The 19,379-nt window shown below is 43.6% G+C and overlaps 1 protein-coding gene across 3 annotated transcripts in view; it reads left to right on the top strand.

Annotated features, from left to right (window-relative positions):
* The first annotated feature begins 1,567 nt into the window (after positions 1–1,567).
* The window catches only part of PHF20 (PHD finger protein 20), an 88,624-nt gene continuing 70,812 nt past the window's right edge, over positions 1,568–19,379 (top strand). For 2 of the 3 annotated variants that reach the window (XM_066383978.1, XM_066383977.1), the window contains exon 1: positions 1,568–1,684. In XM_066383978.1, the coding sequence (XP_066240075.1) occupies positions 1,602–1,684 (83 nt within the window). In that variant the 5' untranslated portion in view covers positions 1,568–1,601. Of the gene's footprint in view, positions 1,685–14,362; positions 14,524–19,379 lie in introns of those variants that run through there. The other variant, XM_066383974.1, reaches the window with a different exon arrangement.

Here is a 19,379-nt window from a genome sequence, read left to right as displayed (position 1 = left end):
CACTGGGGATGGCTGCTTGGCCTCTGCCTCAGGCGCTGGAGTGGCTCTGGTCTCGACAGAGCTACGCCCCGGATGGGCAGAGCATCGCCCCCTGGTGGGCGTGCCGGGTGGATCCCGGTCGGGCACATGCGGGAGTCTGTCTGACTGCCTTCCCGTTTCCAGATTCAGAAAAAAAAAAAAAAAAAAAAAAAAAAAAAGAATTGATGCTTCTCATTTCTCTCCCTTCCCTAGCTGTCCCTCTCTCTGTCTCTGTCTCTCTCTCACACATACACAAAGAAGAAATGGACAGTCACCTACAGCCTGTTTTTTTCTCCCAGTTTTTTTTTTTAATTTTTCATTGATTTAAGACAGAGGAGAAGGGAGAGAGAAAGAAGCATCAACTCATTGTTCCATTTAGTTGTTCCATTTAGCTGTGCATGATTGGTTGCTTCTCATACGTTCCCTGACTGGGGATTGAACCTGCTATCTTGGTGCGCTGCGATGATGCTCTATCCACTGAACCACTAGCTAGGACCTTCAGTCTTTTTTCTTTTAATGCACATATGAGTTTCAGTAAGGGCTCAAAGTGGTGTAATTTTGCATTCTGCCTCTTCATGTAATGTATTGCGAGCAAATTCCAAGATGCAATGGTATTCCACATCAGAAATGAGTACCCACTTCTGTGATATTTCCATATTCATTCATTGCAAAAATTGTGCTTCTGGCATGAGGCAAATTGGATGTCGTAGGCTGTTGAGGATCAAAGTTTCATGCTTTGTGAAGATAGTCTGCTCAAATTCCCTGAGAGCTCAAGAGTGGCTCCATCTCCATCAAAACTACCACTAGCCCCTAAACATAGATTTTACTCATATAGAAAATGACCAACAATTACAGTACCCAAAGGCTCGATAAAGAATTACTTAGCAGCTCTGACCAGGTAGCTCAGTTGGATAGAGCATCATCCCAATATACCAAGAATTACTTAGGAAAATATAAATTGTCAGAATGGACTCAAGAAGTAGAAAATAAAAATAGATCAAAGAAAGTATAAGTAGATTTTTCTTGTCCAGCTTTCCAAAAGTAGGACCAGAAATCAGTGTCTCTTTGTTTCCTTGGTAGCAGTTAGCATTCATGGCAGTTATAGCTTGCTGTTATTTCATTTATCTGTTTACTAGCTACATTTTTGTCCTCCCCCAATGAACTGGAGGCTTCATGAGGGCAGGTACTGTGCTTCTCATGGTGTTGACTGTTTTCCTAAGTGTTCTGTCTGCGGATATTTGGTGACTGCATCAGCAAATGATTAACTTTAACCCTGAGAGCAATTAATTGTTTTCTTGGCGTTCTAAGGGGTGCCCCTTTAGGTAAGTCCTTTCTCCTCACAGTTCCAGAGGCTCCAGGATGCTGTATAATAGAGGAGGAACCAGTGGCACATCTGTATTAGGATGAGGGCAGGAATGAAAGGGTGCAGACAGGGTTTCCTGGAGATTTGTGTTTTGAATAATGCCTGTTTGTCTTTTATGTGTAGTGAGTGATGCTACACTCTGGGCAGACTTTGCCTAAGTTTCATAAATATTTAATTGGCTTTTTCAGGAGAATAAAGGCAGCCCCGTTGATGACTGAAAATGACAAAGCATCCACCTAACAGACGAGGAATCAGCTTTGAAGTGGGAGCCCAGTTGGAAGCGCGGGACCGATTAAAAAACTGGTACTTTTACATTTTTCTGTTACTTAAATCCCTTCAGTAAAGGACTTTTGCCAGCACTGATAAAGAAGGGTAGCTTGGGCTTTTCTGTAGTGTTTTCCTGCTCCCTGAGTCTTGGAAGGTAGAGGGAGCCTTAAGTCTGCAGCCTTGGGGAGTGTCCTTTCTTTTTGGTGCAGGGACCCTTGTGTCAGGGGGACCATCCTGTTACCTCTTGTTTATACTTGTTACCCCTTTCTGCCTCTTCATCTGAAGGAGTTATGAGAAAAAGAAGCATGAGTGGCTACAGGGAAGGGAAGAGTTAATAGCGGCAGCTCCTTTGCTCTTGGCTGCCTCTGGAAGAGGAGACGTGAAAGATCAAGGATGGAAGCATGAAAAGGGTTGGATCAGAACAGCTCTTGTGTTGTGAACAACCCCTGCTGTCGTCAGGGTGTGTTGTGTGGTTGAAATGTAATTGTCATACTGTATGAGGTGATTAGATTCAGCAGCTGAGGGGTTGTAGCCTTTGTCATGGACTTGTGACCTATGGTAACAAGCTGCTCGGAGCATCAGTTTCATCTGTGGATGGGGGTAACAGTATTGACCTCAGAGTTTTCTCTGAGAATCAGATTATAGGATATGTGGGGAAAGGCTGTCTATAAAATGAAGGTGATTGTTGAGGACATTACAGAATGTGGTTCTCAAGGTGGAGGCAGGGTTTCCGAACTCAGACCTTTCTGAGTTTTTATGAGGGAGAGTGTAGTCTTTTTGGGGATTTTCTCAAAATGGAGAGGCTGATCAGTTTTGGAGGTGGCAGAAGAGAAGATGGGAAGAGAAACGAAGAAATGGCTGGCGCAGAAAATGTCTCTGCTGTTTTCAAAGAGGAGTTCTTTTTATTTTATTTAAAAATTTTTTTTCCATCTGACCTGTGGTGGTGCAGTGGATAAAGCGTTGACCTGGCATGCTGAGGTCTCCAGTTCAAAACCCCAGACTTTGCCTGGTCAAGGCACATATGGGAGTTGATGCTTCCTGCTCCTCCTGCCTTCTCTCTCTTCTCTCTCTCTCTAAAAGTGAATTATATATATATATGCATGCTGGTTGGCTCAGTAGTAGAGAGTGTCGGCCTGGTGTGTGGAAGTCCCAGGTTCAGTTCCAGTCAGGGCACACAGAAGAAACATCCATCTGCTTCTCCACCCCTTCCCCTCACACTTCTCTCTCTCTTTTCCTCCCCTTCTGCAGCCATGGCTCGATTAAAGCCAGTTGGCCCTGGGCACTGAGGATGGCTCCATGGCCTGCTCCTCAGGCACTAAAAAATATCTCCAGTTGCAACGAGGCAAGGGCACCAGATGGGCAGAGCATCGCCCCGTAGTGGGCTTACAGAGTGGATCCCGGTTGGGGCACATGCAGAAATCTGTCTCTGCCTCCCCTCCTCTCACTAAAAATAAATAAATAAATATTTTTCCCTATTAATTGGAGAGAAAGAGAGAGAGAGAAAGGAGAGCGAGAGACAGAGGGAAAGGAGTGAGAGATAGAGAGAGAGAAAAGCATCAACTCAACTCATTTCACTTACTTGTTCCATTTAGTTGTGCACTCATTAGTTGCTTCTCATATGTGCTCTGACTGGGGATCAAACCTGCAACCTCAGTGCTCTGGGACAATACTCTATCCACTGAGCCACCGGCCAGGGTAGAATTCTTTTTATTATTATTTTTTATTGATTGATCTTCTTTTTTTAGAGAGAGGAAGAAAGAGAGAAAGAAACATCAATTTTTAAAAAATTAATTCACTTTATGAAGGAATAATTGACTAATATAATTAAAATTTTTTTAAAATTTCTTTTTATTTTTATTTTTTACAGAGACAGTGAGAGAGTCAGAGAGAGGGATAGATAGGGACAGACAGGAACAGAGAGAAATGAGAAGCATCAATCATCAGTTTTTTGTTGCAACACCTTAGTTGTTCATTGATTGCTTTCTCATATGTGCCTTGACTGTGGGCCTTCAGCAGACGGAGTAATCCCTTGCATGAGCCAGCGACCTTGGGTCTAACCTGGTGAGCCTTGCTCAAACCAGATGAGCCTGTACTCAAGCTGGTGACCTTGGGGTCTCTAACCTGGGTCCTCCGCATCCCAGTCTGACACTCTATCCGCTGCGCCACTGCCTGGTCAGGCAGTTGTGCATTTTTTTGGTTGCTTTCCACGTGTGCCCTGTCTAGGGATCAAACCTGTAACCTTGTTTTGGGATGACACTCTTAACCGACTGAGCTAACCAACCAGGGCCTATTGTTTTTATTTTAGAGAGAGAGAGAGACAGGAAAATCTATTCCTGTATATGTGCCCTGATGGGGGATCAAACCAACAACCTCTGTGCTTCCAGACATTGCTCTAACCAACTGAGCTATCTGGCCAGGGCCAATGTGGCCCTCTTTACAGAAGGGTGTTATATAGCTTTTCTTCTACTGAACAAGTCCACTTATGTCTTTGAAGAGAGAAGGTGTACCTCTCGCCTGTTGAGCAAGTTCAGTTCAAAACAGATACAGTTTAAAGCTATGGCGGTTTGCTGCTGAGTTTGAGGGAGCTTGACTGCCACTCTTGCTGCTCAGTGTGCCAGTAGCTCACAGCAGCACCCAAGTAGATGTCCCAGTCAGTAGTTCTGCTGATCTGCAGAGTCAGATGGTGGCATGGTACAGCCAGGGAATGCAGAAGGGTGCAGGGCTGCCTGATTTTAGTCCTCAAACAAAGAGCTTTCCCAGCCTTGGAGTCTGGTCTACCTCTCTGCCCAGGTTGCTTAGTCATCAGTTACTATCTGATTGGTAAGGATGTGATAGGTGTATTTTGAGGGCAGTTATAGGTGGGCTATCTATTTTGTTTGCTGAAACAATTCCAGTGCCTCAAAACTGTACATACTCTATATACTCAATAAAGTATTTGTGGACCGAGCTCCAAATGATTGTAGGAAAACATTTTCCTGTGTTGATTTCATTGCTTACATATTAAACCTGAGAGAAATGTGTAAAAAAAAAATTAAAAATATATATATAGGTTTTAGAGAGAGAAAGGAAGGGTGAGAGAAACATTGATTTGCTGTTCTACTTATTCATGCATTCATTGGTTGATTCTTCTATGTGCGCTGACTAGCGATTGAACCCACAACCTTAGTGTAATGGGACAACACTCTAACCAACAGAGCTACCTGGCCGGGGCCACATATTGGTTATTTATAGCTCTGTGAGTGAATGCTGACAGTTGGAGTGGGAAATCAGAGGGAGATTATTATCCTTTCTAATTCCTTTCTTTTTTTTTTTTTTTTTGTATTTTTCTGAAGCTGGAAACGGGGAGAGACAGTCAGACAGACTCCCGCATGCGCCTGACGGGGATCCACCCGGCACGCCCACCAGGGGCAACGCTCTGCCCACCAGGGGGCGATGCTCTGCCCCTCTGGGGCGTCGCTCTGTCGCGACCAGAGCCACTCTAGCGCCTGGGGCAGAGGCCAAGGAGCCATCCCCAGCGCCCGGGCCATCTCTGCTCCAGTGGAGCCTTGGCTGCGGGAGGGGAAGAGAGACAGAGAGGAAGGAGGGGGTGGGGGTGGAGAAGCAAATGGGCGCTTCTCCTATGTGCCCTGGCCGGGAATCGAACCCGGGTTCCCCGCACGCCAGGCCGACGCTCTACCGCTGAGGCAACCGGCCAGGGCCTCCTTTTTTTTTTAAGTATTGAAATATTTTACATTCTTTTTTTTTTAAGTCTTTATTAATTTTAGAGAGGAGAGAGAGTAAGAGAGAAGGCGGAAGGAGCAGGAAGCATCAACTCTCATATGTGCCCCTTTTTTTTTTTTACAGGGACAGAGAGAGAGTCAAAGAGAGGGATAGACAGACAGGAATGGAGAGAGATGAGAAGCATCAATCATCAGTTCCTCGTTGCGACACTGTAGTTGTTCATTGATTGCTTTCTCATATGTGCCTTGACCGTGGGCCTTCAGCAGACCGAGTGACCCCTTGCTCAAGCCAGCGACCTTGGGTCTAAGCTGGTGAGCTTTTTTTGCTAAGCCAGATGAGCTCGCACTCAAGCTGGTGACCTCGGGGTCTCGAACCTGAGTCCTCCGCATCCCAGTCCGACGCTCTATCCACTGTACCACTGCCTGGTCAGGCCCATATGTGCCTTGACCAGGCAAGCGCATAGTTTTGAACCGGTGACCTCTTCGTTCCAGGTCGACGCTTTATCCACTGCGGCACCACAGGCCAGGCTTGTTATGTTTTAAATTTTATTTATTATTATTATTTTTTACAGAGACAGAGAGATAGTCAGAGAGAGGGATAGACAGACAGGAACGGAGAGAGATGAGAAGCATCAAGCATCAATCATCAGTTTTTCATTGTGCGTTGCGACACCTTAGTTGTTCACTGATTGCTTTCTCATATGTGCCTTGACCGCGGGCCTTCAGCAGACCGAGTAACCCCTTGCTGGAGCCAGCGACCTTGGGTCCAAGCTGGTGAGCTTTGCTCAAACCAGATGAGCTCGCGCTCAAGCTGGTGACCTCAGGGTCTTGAACCTGGGTCCTTCCTCATCCCAGTCTGACGCTCTATCCACTGTGCCACCGCCTGGTCAGGCTGTTTTGTTTTGATTTAATGTTTCTTCAGTTTTTATTTCTGGGCTGTGTGTGGAGGACCAGATTCCTGCCGAGCACTGTCCAGCTGCTCTAATTGACGCCTGTGCAGTGTGTGGTGTTGGACAGCTTTACTCAGAAGCAGCCAAGACTTAGTAGCAAGCCTTCCTGGGGCTTGCGATCATGTACTGTGGACAGGCCAACATTGTATCCTTGTGTGAGACCTGGACTGTCTGTTAGACCTGGACTGTCATCCTAACCACGAGAGAGTGATTCCCTCTCATTTGGGGTGAGCTTCCCTCTCCTGCAGTCCTCTTCTCTCCTTTGTGGAGCCCTAGGGTAAGTTAGCTTATCTGATAGCTTAGACTGAGCCCTGTTCTCAAATTCAGAAACACAAGGGCCGGTGTCTCCAACCTGTACCCTCTAGATCCCACTTTTAGTAGCTTGGAGTAAAATGTTGTTATGTTACCGTATTTGTTGCTATATAACAGGTTTTCTCAAAATTTAATGTCCTGAAATAACACTGAACATTTATTATCCTCTCAGTGTCTGTGGGTCAGGAATTAGGAGCAGAAGGGCTCTGGCTCCAGGTCTCATGAGGGTGTGGTCTAAGGTGGCTTCCTCTTGCTGTTGGCAGCTTGGTGCTGGTTGCTGGCAGGAGACCACATGTCCTTGCCATGTGGATCTCTCCATAGGATATCCAGAATACTGTCACGATGATACAGCACCTGGCTTCCCCCAAAAGAACTCCAAGAAGCAGCAGGGCAGTGTGTGTGTGCGTGTGTGTGTGTGTTAAAATACACATAATACGAAGTTTACCATTTTAACCATTTTTAAGTGTACAGTTCAGTGACATTAAGTACATTTTGTTGTGCAGCCATCACCATCATTCATTTCCAGAACTTTTCATCTTCCCAAACTGAAACTCTATACCCGTTAAACCAGGGGTCCCCAGACTTTTTACACAGGGGGCCAGTTCACTGTCCCTCAGACCATTGGAGGGCCGGACTATAAAAAAATCTGTGAACAAATCCCTATGCACACTGCACATATCTTATTTTAAAGTAAAAAAACAAAATGGGAACAAATACAATATTTAAAATAAAGAACAAGTAAATTTAAATCAACAAACTGACCAGTATTTCAATGGGAACTATGGGCCTGCTTTTGGCTAATGAGATGGTCAATGTGCTCCTCTCACTGACCACCAATGAAAGAGGTGCCCCTTCCGGAAGTGCGGTGGGACCCGGATAAATGGCCTCAGGGGGCTGCATGTGGCCCGTAGGCTGTAGTTTGGGGACCCCTGCATTAAACGATAACTCTCCCTCCTCTCCTCCCCCAGCCCCTAGTAAACCACCATCCTCTTTTCTGTCTCTATGAATTTGACTATTTTAGGTATCTTATATGAGTGGAATTATATAGTATTTGTTATTTTGTGACTGACTTATTTCACTTATTTAAAAAAAAATTTTTTTATTGATTGCTTTTAGAGAGACAGGGTGGAGGAAGCATTTATTTTTTGTTCCACTTAGTTGTGCATTCATTGGTCACTTCCTGGTGTGTGCCCTGGTTGGGGATTGAACTTGCAACCTTGGTGTTTCAAGATGATGCTCTGAGCGAGCTAACGAGCCAGGGGTTATTTCACTTATTATAAAGTATTGTTTTTTTTAATTGATTTTAATTTATTGTGTTTACATAGAACTTATTATAATGTTTTTAAGGTTCATCTATGTTGTTGCATGTAACAGAATTTTTTTTAAGCTGAGTAATAAATATTTCATTGCATGGCTATATTACATTTTGTTTTTCCATTCATCTGCCATTGGACATTTGGGTTGGTTGTAACAGAGTCTATCTCTCCCTCTGCTGTAATCACACATCTTCATAGATTTGGCTCTTTTTGTAAAGATTATTTTTATTTATTGATTTTAGAGAAGAGAGAGGGAGAGAGAGAGAGAGAGAGAGAGAGAGAGAAGTCGGGTGGGGGGTGGAAAGCATCAACTCATAGTAGTTGCTTCTCACATGTACCTTGACCAGGCAAGATCAGGGTTTTGAATTGGCAACCTCAGCGTTCCAGGTCGATGCTTTATCCACTGCGCCACCACAGGTCAGGTAGATTTGGCTCTTTTTCCAAACCACTGTATATTTCCTGGCCCAGAGTAGGTACACAGAAAATGTGTGCTAATGGTTTCCAGAGGGAAGGGGGGGGGGTGTTTGAGGAGCTTTGAAAAAGGTGAAGAGATTAACAAGTACTAATTGTAGTTTCAACACAGTCAAAGAGATGTAAAGTACAGCATGGGGTCTATAGTCAATAATGTTGTAATAACTATGTCTGGTGTCTGACCAGGCGGTGGCGCAGTGGATAGAGCGTTGGACTGGGATGCGGAGGACCAAAGTTCGAGACCCCGAGGTTGCCAGCTTGAGCGGGGGCTCATCTGGTTTGAGCAAAGCTCACCAGCTTGGACCCAAGGTCGCTGGCTTGAGCAAGGGGTTACTCGGTCTGCTGTAGCCCCATGGTCAAGGCACATATGGGAAAGCAATCAATGAACAACTAAGGTGTTGCAACAAAAAACTGATGATTGATGCTTCTCATCTCTCTCTGTTCCTGTCTGTCTGTCCCTATCTATCCCTCTCTCTGACTTTCTCTCTGTCTCTGTAAAAACAAAACAAAACAACTATGTATGGTGCCAGGTGTGTACTTGAAATATTGGGGGATCACTTTGTAAAGTACATAATTGTCTACCATTGTGCTGTACATGTGAAGCTAATAAAAATTAGCAATAAATCTAAACTGTAATTAAAAAATAAAATGTAAAAGATAAAGTCATAATGTAAGAAATAGGAATAAGTAAAATGTCTGTGGAATTGATGAATTTCTCTTATAATTTTTGTCCATTCTCCTTGTCCCTTTATATTTGATTGGCTACTCTGGCTTTCTGTGGCTTCTGTTTGTCTTAGTGACCATTTATACTGCTTGCTTAAAATAAAGTGACTGTAGTAACTTAGCTTACTATGATGTTTAGATTATCTGACCTTTCCAAGTTGAATGTTGGATAAATATTTGATCTTGATAGTTTTTGGCCTTTGGGTAAAACCATTTTGTGACATTTAATTTTGTCATAGTGATCATAGTTAATGTGCATAGATCCTTTCCAATTTGACAATTTTTGTACTGCGATCTGTTTGACATCTACAATGTGAGTATCATTGGTTTATTTGATGATTCACTTTGGTTTGTGTGTATCTTTCTATTAGTGTTTGGTGGCTCTATGTATTCATAAATCTTTTTAAAAATTACATTTGATGAACATTTATTGAATGCTTAATATATGTAGAACACTCTAGAGGAAATTTAAACATTTGGCAAACATTTCTTCATCTTTAAGATTCAGCCCAAATGCTAAATTGTCTTCTCTAAAGCCTCTTTCCTAACCTTCCAGAACTTACTCAGGTACTGCCCCTGAGGAAGGTGAGCAGAGGAAGTAGATTTGGCTAAATAAGAGATTAGGAAGTAAGTGGTAGGAAATTTACTTTAAAAAGAGAACCGTCTATTCAGGTGCTTTAGAGAGGTTAGAAGAGAATATTCAGAAACTCAGACTCTCAAGCCCAGGTGTGCCATGGACAGACAATGCCTCTCTTCCACCTGGTCCTGGTTATGAGGTGTATGCAGGCCAGATAATTCTAGGGCTATACTCCTTTACTTTGTCCCTTCAGAGATCAAGAGTGTTCTTGGCTCTCTTTTCTTGTGGAGAGGGGTGGGAAATTCCAAGGAGTCTACCCAACTTCAGACTTTGCTACTCTCAAACCCCTGATGTTTGTTGGGTCATCTGTTTTGTATCTCTGAGACCTAGCAGTTTGTCTCAGAAGCAAACTTAATTAGCAATGTTTGTTAAATAATAGACTCAGACTCAATAGAGCATAGTTTCTGTCCTATAAAGTGCTTAGCAATCTAGCATTTGTAGTTGCCATGTAAAAGTTTGTGACTTGTTTGAAATATTTGTATAGAGTCTAGAGCTCTTCTATTCAGAAGAAAATTATTGATTTTGAACACTTAAACTGTATTTGATGATCATTTTAAACTCTCTTACTAGTTTATGCAAAATTAACCCAAGAACAGTAGAAAACTTGACCAGACTAGTAACCATAGAAGTAGTGGAAAAGTAGGTAATGAACTACCTTATTAAAAGGCCCAGCGTAGGTAGTTCATAGAAAATGAAATAAAACTTTCTAGTTTGTTCTATGAGGTTAGCATAGCCTAATACTGATACTAGGCAGGAAGGGCATACATAATACAAGGAAACTGGAGCAAATCCTACTTACGAAAGAGACACAAGCCTGACCAGGCAGTGACGCAGTGAATAGAGTGTAGGACTGGGACACAGAGGACCCAGGTTCAAAACTCTGAGGTCGCCGGCTTGAGCACAGGCTCATTCGGCTTGAGCGCGGGGTCACTGGCTTGAGTGTGGGATCATAGATATGACCCCATGGTTGCTGGGGCTTGAGCAAGGGGTCGCTTGCTCTGCTGTAGCACCCTCCTTCAAGGCACATATGAGAAGGCAATCAATGAACAACTAAAGAGCTGCAACAAAGAACTGATGCTTCTCATCTTTCTCCCTTCCTGTCTGTCCCTATTTGTCCCTCTCTCTGACTTTCTGTCCAAAAAAAAAAAAGACACAAAACTTGTCAATAATATACTAGAATCCCAAACAGACACTTATTAAGTGAATGATACATGCAACCAAATGTGACTTACTTTAGCAGGGTAATGATAAATTTAGGAAACCTGTTAATATATTAACAGAGTAAAATATAAAAGTTGTATAATCTTGGCAAAGAATGAAAAATCTCAAAACATACTTTTGGTAAGTTAGGGATAGTGGAAAACTTCACAAACTTGAGTCAAGTTCTTATACTTAATGATGGAATACTGGAGACATTTTCATTAAAGAGAAAGATGTCTACAATTTCTTCTAATTTTTAAAAATTTTTTATTAAGTGAGAGGCAGGGAGCCAGAGAGACAGATTCCTCCATGCGCCCCAACCAGGCTCCGCCTGGGCAAGCCCCCTGTTGGGAAATGTTCTGTCCATCTGAGGCCACTGCCCCATTGCTTGGCAACCAAGCTATTTTAGCGCCTGAGGTGAGACCATGGAGCCATCCTCAGTGCCTGGGGTCAAGTTGCTTGACCCATTTGAAACATAGCTGCAGGAGAAGAAAAGAGAGAGAGAGAACGAGAGAGAAGGGGGAGGGGTGGAGAAGAAGATGGTCACTTCTCTTGTGTGCCCTGACTGGCAATTGAACCTGGGATTTCCACATGCCAGGTGGACACTTTACTGCTGAGCTAACCAGCCAGGGCCTCTGCTAATTTTTAACATCATCTTAGAAATACTACTCAGTGTGATAAAACAAGAAAAATAAATGGCAGATATCATGAAACAAGATAGTCAATTTGAAAATATGTTTGTCTTCTGGGAAATGCAGGAGAATTAATTAAAAATCCATTGGATACAGTTTGAACAGACTCAGAATAATAAAAAGTTACAACGTATACAGTGAGAATGATTGCTTCTACTTCTTTATCCATCTTCACTCAACCTTCAATAGATAACTAGTTTTATTAGTTTCTGTTCATCCTACCAGTGTTTCTTCATTTAAATACAAGCAGGAAACCTTATATTCTTATTTTTCTCTTTTGTAACACAAAAGGTATCAGAAATGCACTGTTCTGTAGCTTGCCCTTTAAATACTTTCTTTTTTTTTTTTAATTTTTTATTTATTCATTTTAGAGAGGAGAGGAAGAGACAGAGACAGAGACAGAGAGAGAGAGAGAGAGAGACAGAGTGAGAGAAGGGGGGAGGAGCTGGAAGCATCAACTCCCATATGTGCCTTGACCAGGCAAGCCCAGGGTTTCTAACCAGCGACCTCAGCATTTCTAGGTCGACGCTTTATCCACTGCGCCACCACAGGTCAGGCTGTAGCTTGCCCTTTAAAATTATTATTTTTAATATACTTTTTATTGATTTTAGAGAGAGGAAGGGAGAGAGCGAGAGAGAGAGAGAGAGAGAGAGAGAGAGAGAGAGAGAGACAGGAACTTCAGTCTGTTCCTGTATGGGCCCTGACCGGGGACCAAACTAGCAACCTCTGTGCTTTGGGATGATGCTCTAACCCAGGGGTCAGGAACTTATGGCTCACGAGCCAGATGTGGCTCTTTTGATGGCTACATCTGGCTCGCAGACAAATCTTTAATAAAAAAAAATAACATTAAAAATATAAAACATTCTCATGTATTACAATCCATTCATTTCCAACTGCTCATGTTCATGGACAACACCAAATTTTTATTGGATAATGCGTAACACACACGGGTCGTTGTATGGCTCTCATGGAATTACATTTAAAAATATGTGGCGTTCATGGCTCTCTCAGCCAAAAAGGTTCCCGACCCCTGCTCTAACCAAACGAACTATCCAGCCAGGGCTGCCCTTTTAAATTTAATGTCTTGGGGATCTTTCTATATCAGTTCATTGAGTATGTTCTCTTATACTATATTTTTTACAGTTGCATGATATTCTATTTTGTGGCTATGCCAAGTAGCATATAAACCCAATAACCTTGAAGCTATAGGTTAGTATCTGCCAATTAAATACTTTTCAAGACATCAAATTTAAGCGTGTTTGGTTTATTTACACACAAATATTATGTAACTAAGTCCTTATAAAAATTCAAACAAGCCTGACCGGGCGGTGGCGCAGCGGATAGAGCATCAGACTGGGATGCGGAAAACCCAGGTTCGAGACCCCGAGGTCGCCAGCTTGAGCGAGGGCTCATCTGGTTTGAGCAAAAAGCTCACCAGCTTGAGCCCAAGCTCGCTGGCTCGAGCAAGGGGTTACTCGGTCTGCTGAAGGCCCGCGGTCAAGGCATGTATGAGAAAGCAATCAATGAACAATTAAGGTGTTGCAACGTGCAATGAAAAACTAATGATTGATGCTTCTCATCTCTCCGTTGTCCCTGTCTATTCCTCTCTCTGACTCTCTCTCTGTAAAAAAAAAAAAAAAAAAATTCAAACAACAAGCAAAAGTCTCTCGGCCATTTCTACTCTTTCTCCTCCCCCGCTCTAACTTGTTATCAGTTTGGTGTTCAATATCTGCTCCTTTCTGACTGGTATTTCCATTAAAAATTTGATTCCCAGCTGTGTGGTTAGTTTGGAACTAGAGTCTCCTTAGTGGCTGTAATGAATTCAAGCTGGAAATTCTCTTTCCCCCTCGCTTTTTGTTGTTGTTGTTGTTTATACAGATTTATATATACAGATTTCATTCTTGTCTCCTCTTTGTTAACCTTGTTGCATCTTCTCTAGATCTCCTTATGGTTGTCCAGCTATTTAAATTGAGCCAGATAAAATTAGTAATTTTGTAGGTAAAAAACAGAAGATTATTAGCAGTTTTATGTAGTTCACCCTAATAGTTTTAAAGCTTAATTGGTTCACATATCTTGTTTTCTTTAAGGACAGGGGCCGGAACATGTATGTTTTATAGTTCCTTTCAAGATCTGGAGTTGACAGGCCAAATCAAAGTCACTTAATAAAGTTCTGTTGACTTATGAAGTTTAGCTGTTCTCAAGGCAACTAGCAATTGTGGTCCACCAAGTCTTACTGGGTTGATCTCTAAGATCAAACCTTTGTCTGTTCTCTGAAATGCTTTGGATTTCTCCATCCTCCATGAGTGACTTGCATCATTGTCACACTTTAGAGAAGTAGGGAAAACCATCTTTTCCTTTAGGAAACCTTTCTGACCCCTTGGTTACTGTTGATCCTCCTAGAGAGTTTTTTGTAGTCTGCAGATGGTGGGATGCCTGTCCCCTGTAAAGTTTTTTGAGCAAGGAAGAAGCTTTAGGGCCCAGAGGTCCTGCAGACTAGAAATATGTGCAGCAGATTTGCTAGCCTAGGAATTTGGAGTTGATTCTATGAATCCAGACTTCCCAGACTTTTAGAAGGCACTGACCAGTGCAAGTTCAAAAGAATTTGGGGTTTGGCCTGAGGTTGCCAACTTTTTATTTTACCAAATAAGGATATTTAAAATAAGCATAGAAGTATATACTTTTTATAGTTAATACATGCTCATGGTACGACATTCAAAACATACAAAAGAATATATATTGAATAAAATAAGTCTCATACTTCCTCTCCAGTTTCTTAATTATCCAGTTCCCCTCCCAAGAGGCAAACCGGGTTGCTTGATCATCCTTCCAGAGATAGCCCACGCATTTAAAAACAGGTATGAATGTACTGGCTGTCTCCCTTCCTCCAAAGAAATAGTCTATTTAATACTGTATTACATCTTAAGTTGATCCCCCCCCCCCCACTTTTCTTAGAAATCCTTTTTTTTTTTTTTTGTATTTTTCCGAAGCTGGAAACGGGGAGAGACAAGTCAGACAGACTCCTGCATGCGCCGACCGGGATCCACCCGGCACACCCACCAGGGGGCGACGCTCTGCCCCTCCGGGGCGTCGCTCTGTCGCCAGAGCCACTCTAGCGCCTGGGGCAGAGGCCAAGGAGCCATCCCCAGCGCCTGGGCCATCTTTGCTCCAATGGAGCTTCGCTGCGGGAGGGGGAGAGAGAGACAGAGAGGAAGGAGAGGGGGAGGGGTGGAGAAGCAGATGGGCGCTTCTCCTGTGTGCCCTGGCCAGGAATTGAACCCGGGACCCCTTGCATGCCAGGCCGACGCTCTACCACTGAGCCAACCGGCCAGGGCCTTCTTAGAAATCTTTTAAAATCAGTATGTAGAGAGCTGCCTCATTCTTTTTAAAGGGCAGTTACTTTTTTTTTTTTTAGCTAGAGAGAGCTAAAAAATAAACAGGCAGAGAGGTAGGAGGGGAGAGAGATGAGAAGCATCAACTCATAATTGCAGCATTTTAGTTGTTCATTAATTGCTTCTCATATGTGCCTTGACTGGGTGGCTCCAGCTGAGCCAATGACCCCTTGCTCAAGCCAGTGATCTTGGATTCAAGCTAGCGACATTGGGCTTCAAGTCAGTGACCTTTGGGCTCAAGCCAGTGACCATGGAATTATGTTGATGATCCCACATTCAAGCTGGCGGCCCTACTCACAAGCTGGTCAGCCTGCGCTCAAGCTGGATAAGCATGTGCTTAAGCCGGCGACTTTGGGATTTTGAACCCAGGTCCTCAGCATCCCAGGTCAACGCTCTATTCACTGTGCTACCACTGGTCAGGTAGTTAACCATTGTTTTAATTAAAAATAAATTTATGCACCAAGAAGTTAAAAAGTATGATTTTTATATAAAGAAAAGTTATGTAAATTAATTTAGTTTTTTTTTTTTTTTTTTTTTAATCTGAAGTGAGAAGCAGGGAGGCAGAGAGACAAGACTCCCACATGTGCCTGACCGGTATCCACCCAGCATGCCCACTAGGGGGCTCTGCTCTGCCCATCTGCGGCAATGCTCCATTGCAACCAGAGCCATTATAGTGCCTGAGGCAGAGGCCATGGAGCCATCCTCAGAACCCGGGCCAACTTGGCTCCAATGGAGCCCTGGCTGCAGGAGGGGAAGAGAGAGACAGAGAGGATGGAGATGGGGAAAGGATGGAGAAGCAGATGGGTGCTTCTCCTGTGTGCCCTGGCTAGGAATCGAACCCGGGACTTCCACACACCGGGGCAACGCTCTACCACTGAGCCAACTGGCCAGGGCCTAAATAAGTTCAGTTCTATAAAAAATTAATTTTATGCATTGGTCCAAAGACCTGTGTTTGAAAACTATTGTTAGAGGTAGTAAACCATTAAAGAAGGGGATTTAAATGTGAGTGTGTTAGGACAGATTGTATTATTTTAGGGAGGCTCACTAGTTTCTGGTAGGCTGAATGAATGGTAGGGAAGAGAAATAGATGGTAATTGAGATATCCATGTCCTTCTCCCCATTCTGTAGAGAGAAAACCCTTTTTGTCTCCCGCAAGTGTACTAAGTTCATCAGATTAGCTGTTCTGCTGTCAAGACATCTTGTATATTTATAGCAGCTTTATGTCATTTGGCTTGGAGTAAGGAGACTAGTTTAAAGCTGTTTAATTCCTTCTCAGTATTTTTTTGAGCAATTAGTGTATGCATAGTTCCATTAGGAATTTTGAAAAGCATACCTATCAGTCCTATGTGAGAAATACTCACATGAAGCGATGAAGGCCTAAACTTGGAGAGTGACCAGAATTGGAATGGGTAGCTGGAGTTTGAGAGCCTTGATATTGGGGAATTTATGGGACATGTGACCTTTGGGGAAGAACAAAGAGAATGAAATTCATATGCTATACATTTATTGAATGCCCAGTATCTGCAGCCTACTGTGATAGATTAACACCAAGCAAACTGCCTTAGAGGACACTAGTGTAGGATTAAAGAGGATGTGGTATACAGACTCAAGCAGTAGGCCTATTTATTTAGGTAGCACTTATTTATTCGGAGAGTGGGCAACTAGGTGCTAGATGTAAGAAGGGAAGGAAATTGTGCAATCCAAGTTGCAGGGAGAAAATATTGGTAGAATAGAAACTTTCTCAATCTAGAATAGCAATCTGATTAAGAGAACAATTGCATGCAATATTTATTTTTTTAAATTTTAAACCATTTATTTTTGCAGTCAGCAATACATATATTTAAAGGTATTCTGCAAAAAGTCTCCCTCCCATTTTTGCGCTTCCTCATCTCTACTCCCTTCCCTATCTCTACTCCCTTTTCCACCCCCAACCCCATCCCTAACCCCATCCCTGTCCCTGACTCAATGCCAGTGCCAGTCCCCTCCCCCCTCCCCAGTTTCTCTCTTGTATATGTCTGGTTTAAGTCCTGGAAACAGAAACTACTCTGGGCACTTCAGCCACGAAAGGCTATATATACCACAGTAAATTGTGTGTTGTACTTATAAATTGTTGGAAGGGTTGGAGGAGTAGGGCTCAAGGGTGCTGCCCCTAGAGTATCAGTCTGAAGAACCCACCACTGAAGCTGTGATTGCTACTGCCACCCCCATCACTGCTGCTTGACACACTCAGGAAGCTAGTGACTAGACATTAGCTCCCTGCTTCTTTGTATTTTTCTGTAGTGAGAAGCTGGGAGGCAGAGAGGCTGGGAGGCAGAGAGGCAGAGAGGCAGACTCCCGCATGTGCCTGACTGGGACCTACCCAGCATGCCCACTTGGGGGTGATGCTCTGCCCATCTGGGCCATTGCTTCTTTGCAACTGGAGCCATTCTAGTGCCTGAGGCAGAGGCTATGGAGCCATCCTTAGCACCTGGGCCAACTTTGCTCCATTGGAGCCTTGACTGTGGGAGGGGAAGAAAGAGATACAGAGAAAGGCGAGGAGAAAGGGTGGAGAAGCAGATGGGTGCTTCTGTGTGTACTGGCCGGAAATCGAACCCGGGACATCCACACGCTGTATACATTAGCCCCTTTTAACTGCAGACTAGCACATCAGGATCACATGGGAGTTTGTTTAAGTATCTTAGTCCCTAGCCCCACGTACTGAATCAGAATTTGCATTTTATTTTTAAAGATTTTATTTATTGATTGATTTTACAGCGAGGAGAGAGGGGGTGGAAGTGAAAAGTATCAACTCATAGCTGTTTTACTTTAGTTGTTCAACATTGGTTGCAGTTCATATGTGCCTTGACTGGGCAAGCCTAGGGTTTCAAACGTGTGACCTCAGTGTTCCAGGTAGACGTTTTATCCACTGCAGCCCCACAGGCCAGGCAGAATCTGCCTTTTAACAGGATCTCCTGATGATTTGTATTACATGAAAGTTTGAGAAGCCCAGCACTGGAGCTTTTGGCTTGGCTGCTATCGTTGCCTCCAAACCCACCGGTCTCTGCGACCTTAATGACCGATTGTAAGGGAGTCAGGAAAATGTAGTTGTTGGTTTTCCCAACTCTCAGTCTAGAGGGAGGGTGGAATGGAAATTGAAAGAGGTCATCTACTGAACTGACTGTATTTCTACAAGTAACTATTGTTAATTTCTTGTGTGTTTTTCAAGATATTTTATGCATATTTAAGCATATACAAACATATAAGTATATATGATTATATATTCTTTTTCATTAAAAAAATAATAACATCACACAGTGCCTGGCCAGGCGGTGTCACAGTGGATAAAGTGTTGCATTGGGATGCAGAGGACCCAGGTTTGAAACCCTGAGGTTGCCGGCTTGAGCACAGGGTCATCCGGCTTGAGCGCAGGCTCACCAGCTTGAGTGTGGGATCATAAACATGATCCCATGGTCGCTGGCTTGAGCAAGGGGTCACTCGCTCTGCTGTAGTCCCACCCCCCCTTCAAGGCACACATGAGAAAGCAATCAATGAACTAAAGAGCTGCAATGAAGAATTGATGCTTCTCATCTATCTCTCTTCCTGTCTGCCTCTTATCTGTCCCTCTCTCTGTCTCGGTCACAAAAAGAAAAAGAACAACAAAAAAAATCACACACAGTGTTCTGTACCTTGCTCTTTTCCTTTAATAGTTCATCTTGGGAGAGGTTTCCATGGCTTGACATAGAACCATCTTGTTCTTTTTTTTTTTTTTTTTTGTATTTTTCTTAAGTTGGAAATGGGGAGGCAGTCAGACAGACTCCCACATGCTCCCAACCAGGATCCCAACCCGGCATGCCCACCAGGGGGTGATGCTCTGCCCATCTGGGGCGTTGCTCTGTTGCAACCAGAGCCATTCTAGCGCTGAGGCAGAGGCCATGGAGCCATCCTCAGTGCCCGGGCCATCTTTGCTCCAATGGAGCCTTGGCTATGGGAGGGGAAGAGAGAGACAGAGAGGAAGGAGAGGGGGAGGGGTGGAGAAGCAGATGGGCGCTTCTCCTGTGTGCCCTGGTTGGGAATTGAACCTGGGACTCCTGCACGCCAGGCCGATGCTCTACCACTGAGTCAACCGGCCAGGGCCCATCTTGTTCTTTTTAACAACTGTGCGGTATTCTACCACATAGAGTGTGGAATTCTTTTTTTTTTTTTTTTTTTTAACAGAGAGTCAGAGAGAGGGATAGACGGGGACAGACAGGCAGGAACGGAGAGATGAGAAGCATCAATCATTTCGTTGTGTGTGTGACACCTTAGTTGTTCATTGATGGCTTTCTCATATGTGCCTTGACTGT

The sequence above is a fragment of the Saccopteryx leptura genome, chromosome 5 (genome assembly GCF_036850995.1).
Source record: "Saccopteryx leptura isolate mSacLep1 chromosome 5, mSacLep1_pri_phased_curated, whole genome shotgun sequence".
In the NCBI taxonomy this organism is placed as follows: domain Eukaryota; kingdom Metazoa; phylum Chordata; class Mammalia; order Chiroptera; family Emballonuridae; genus Saccopteryx; species Saccopteryx leptura.
Note: the sequence above shows the minus strand (reverse complement) of the source record. Positions and strands in the feature narration are given on the sequence as shown.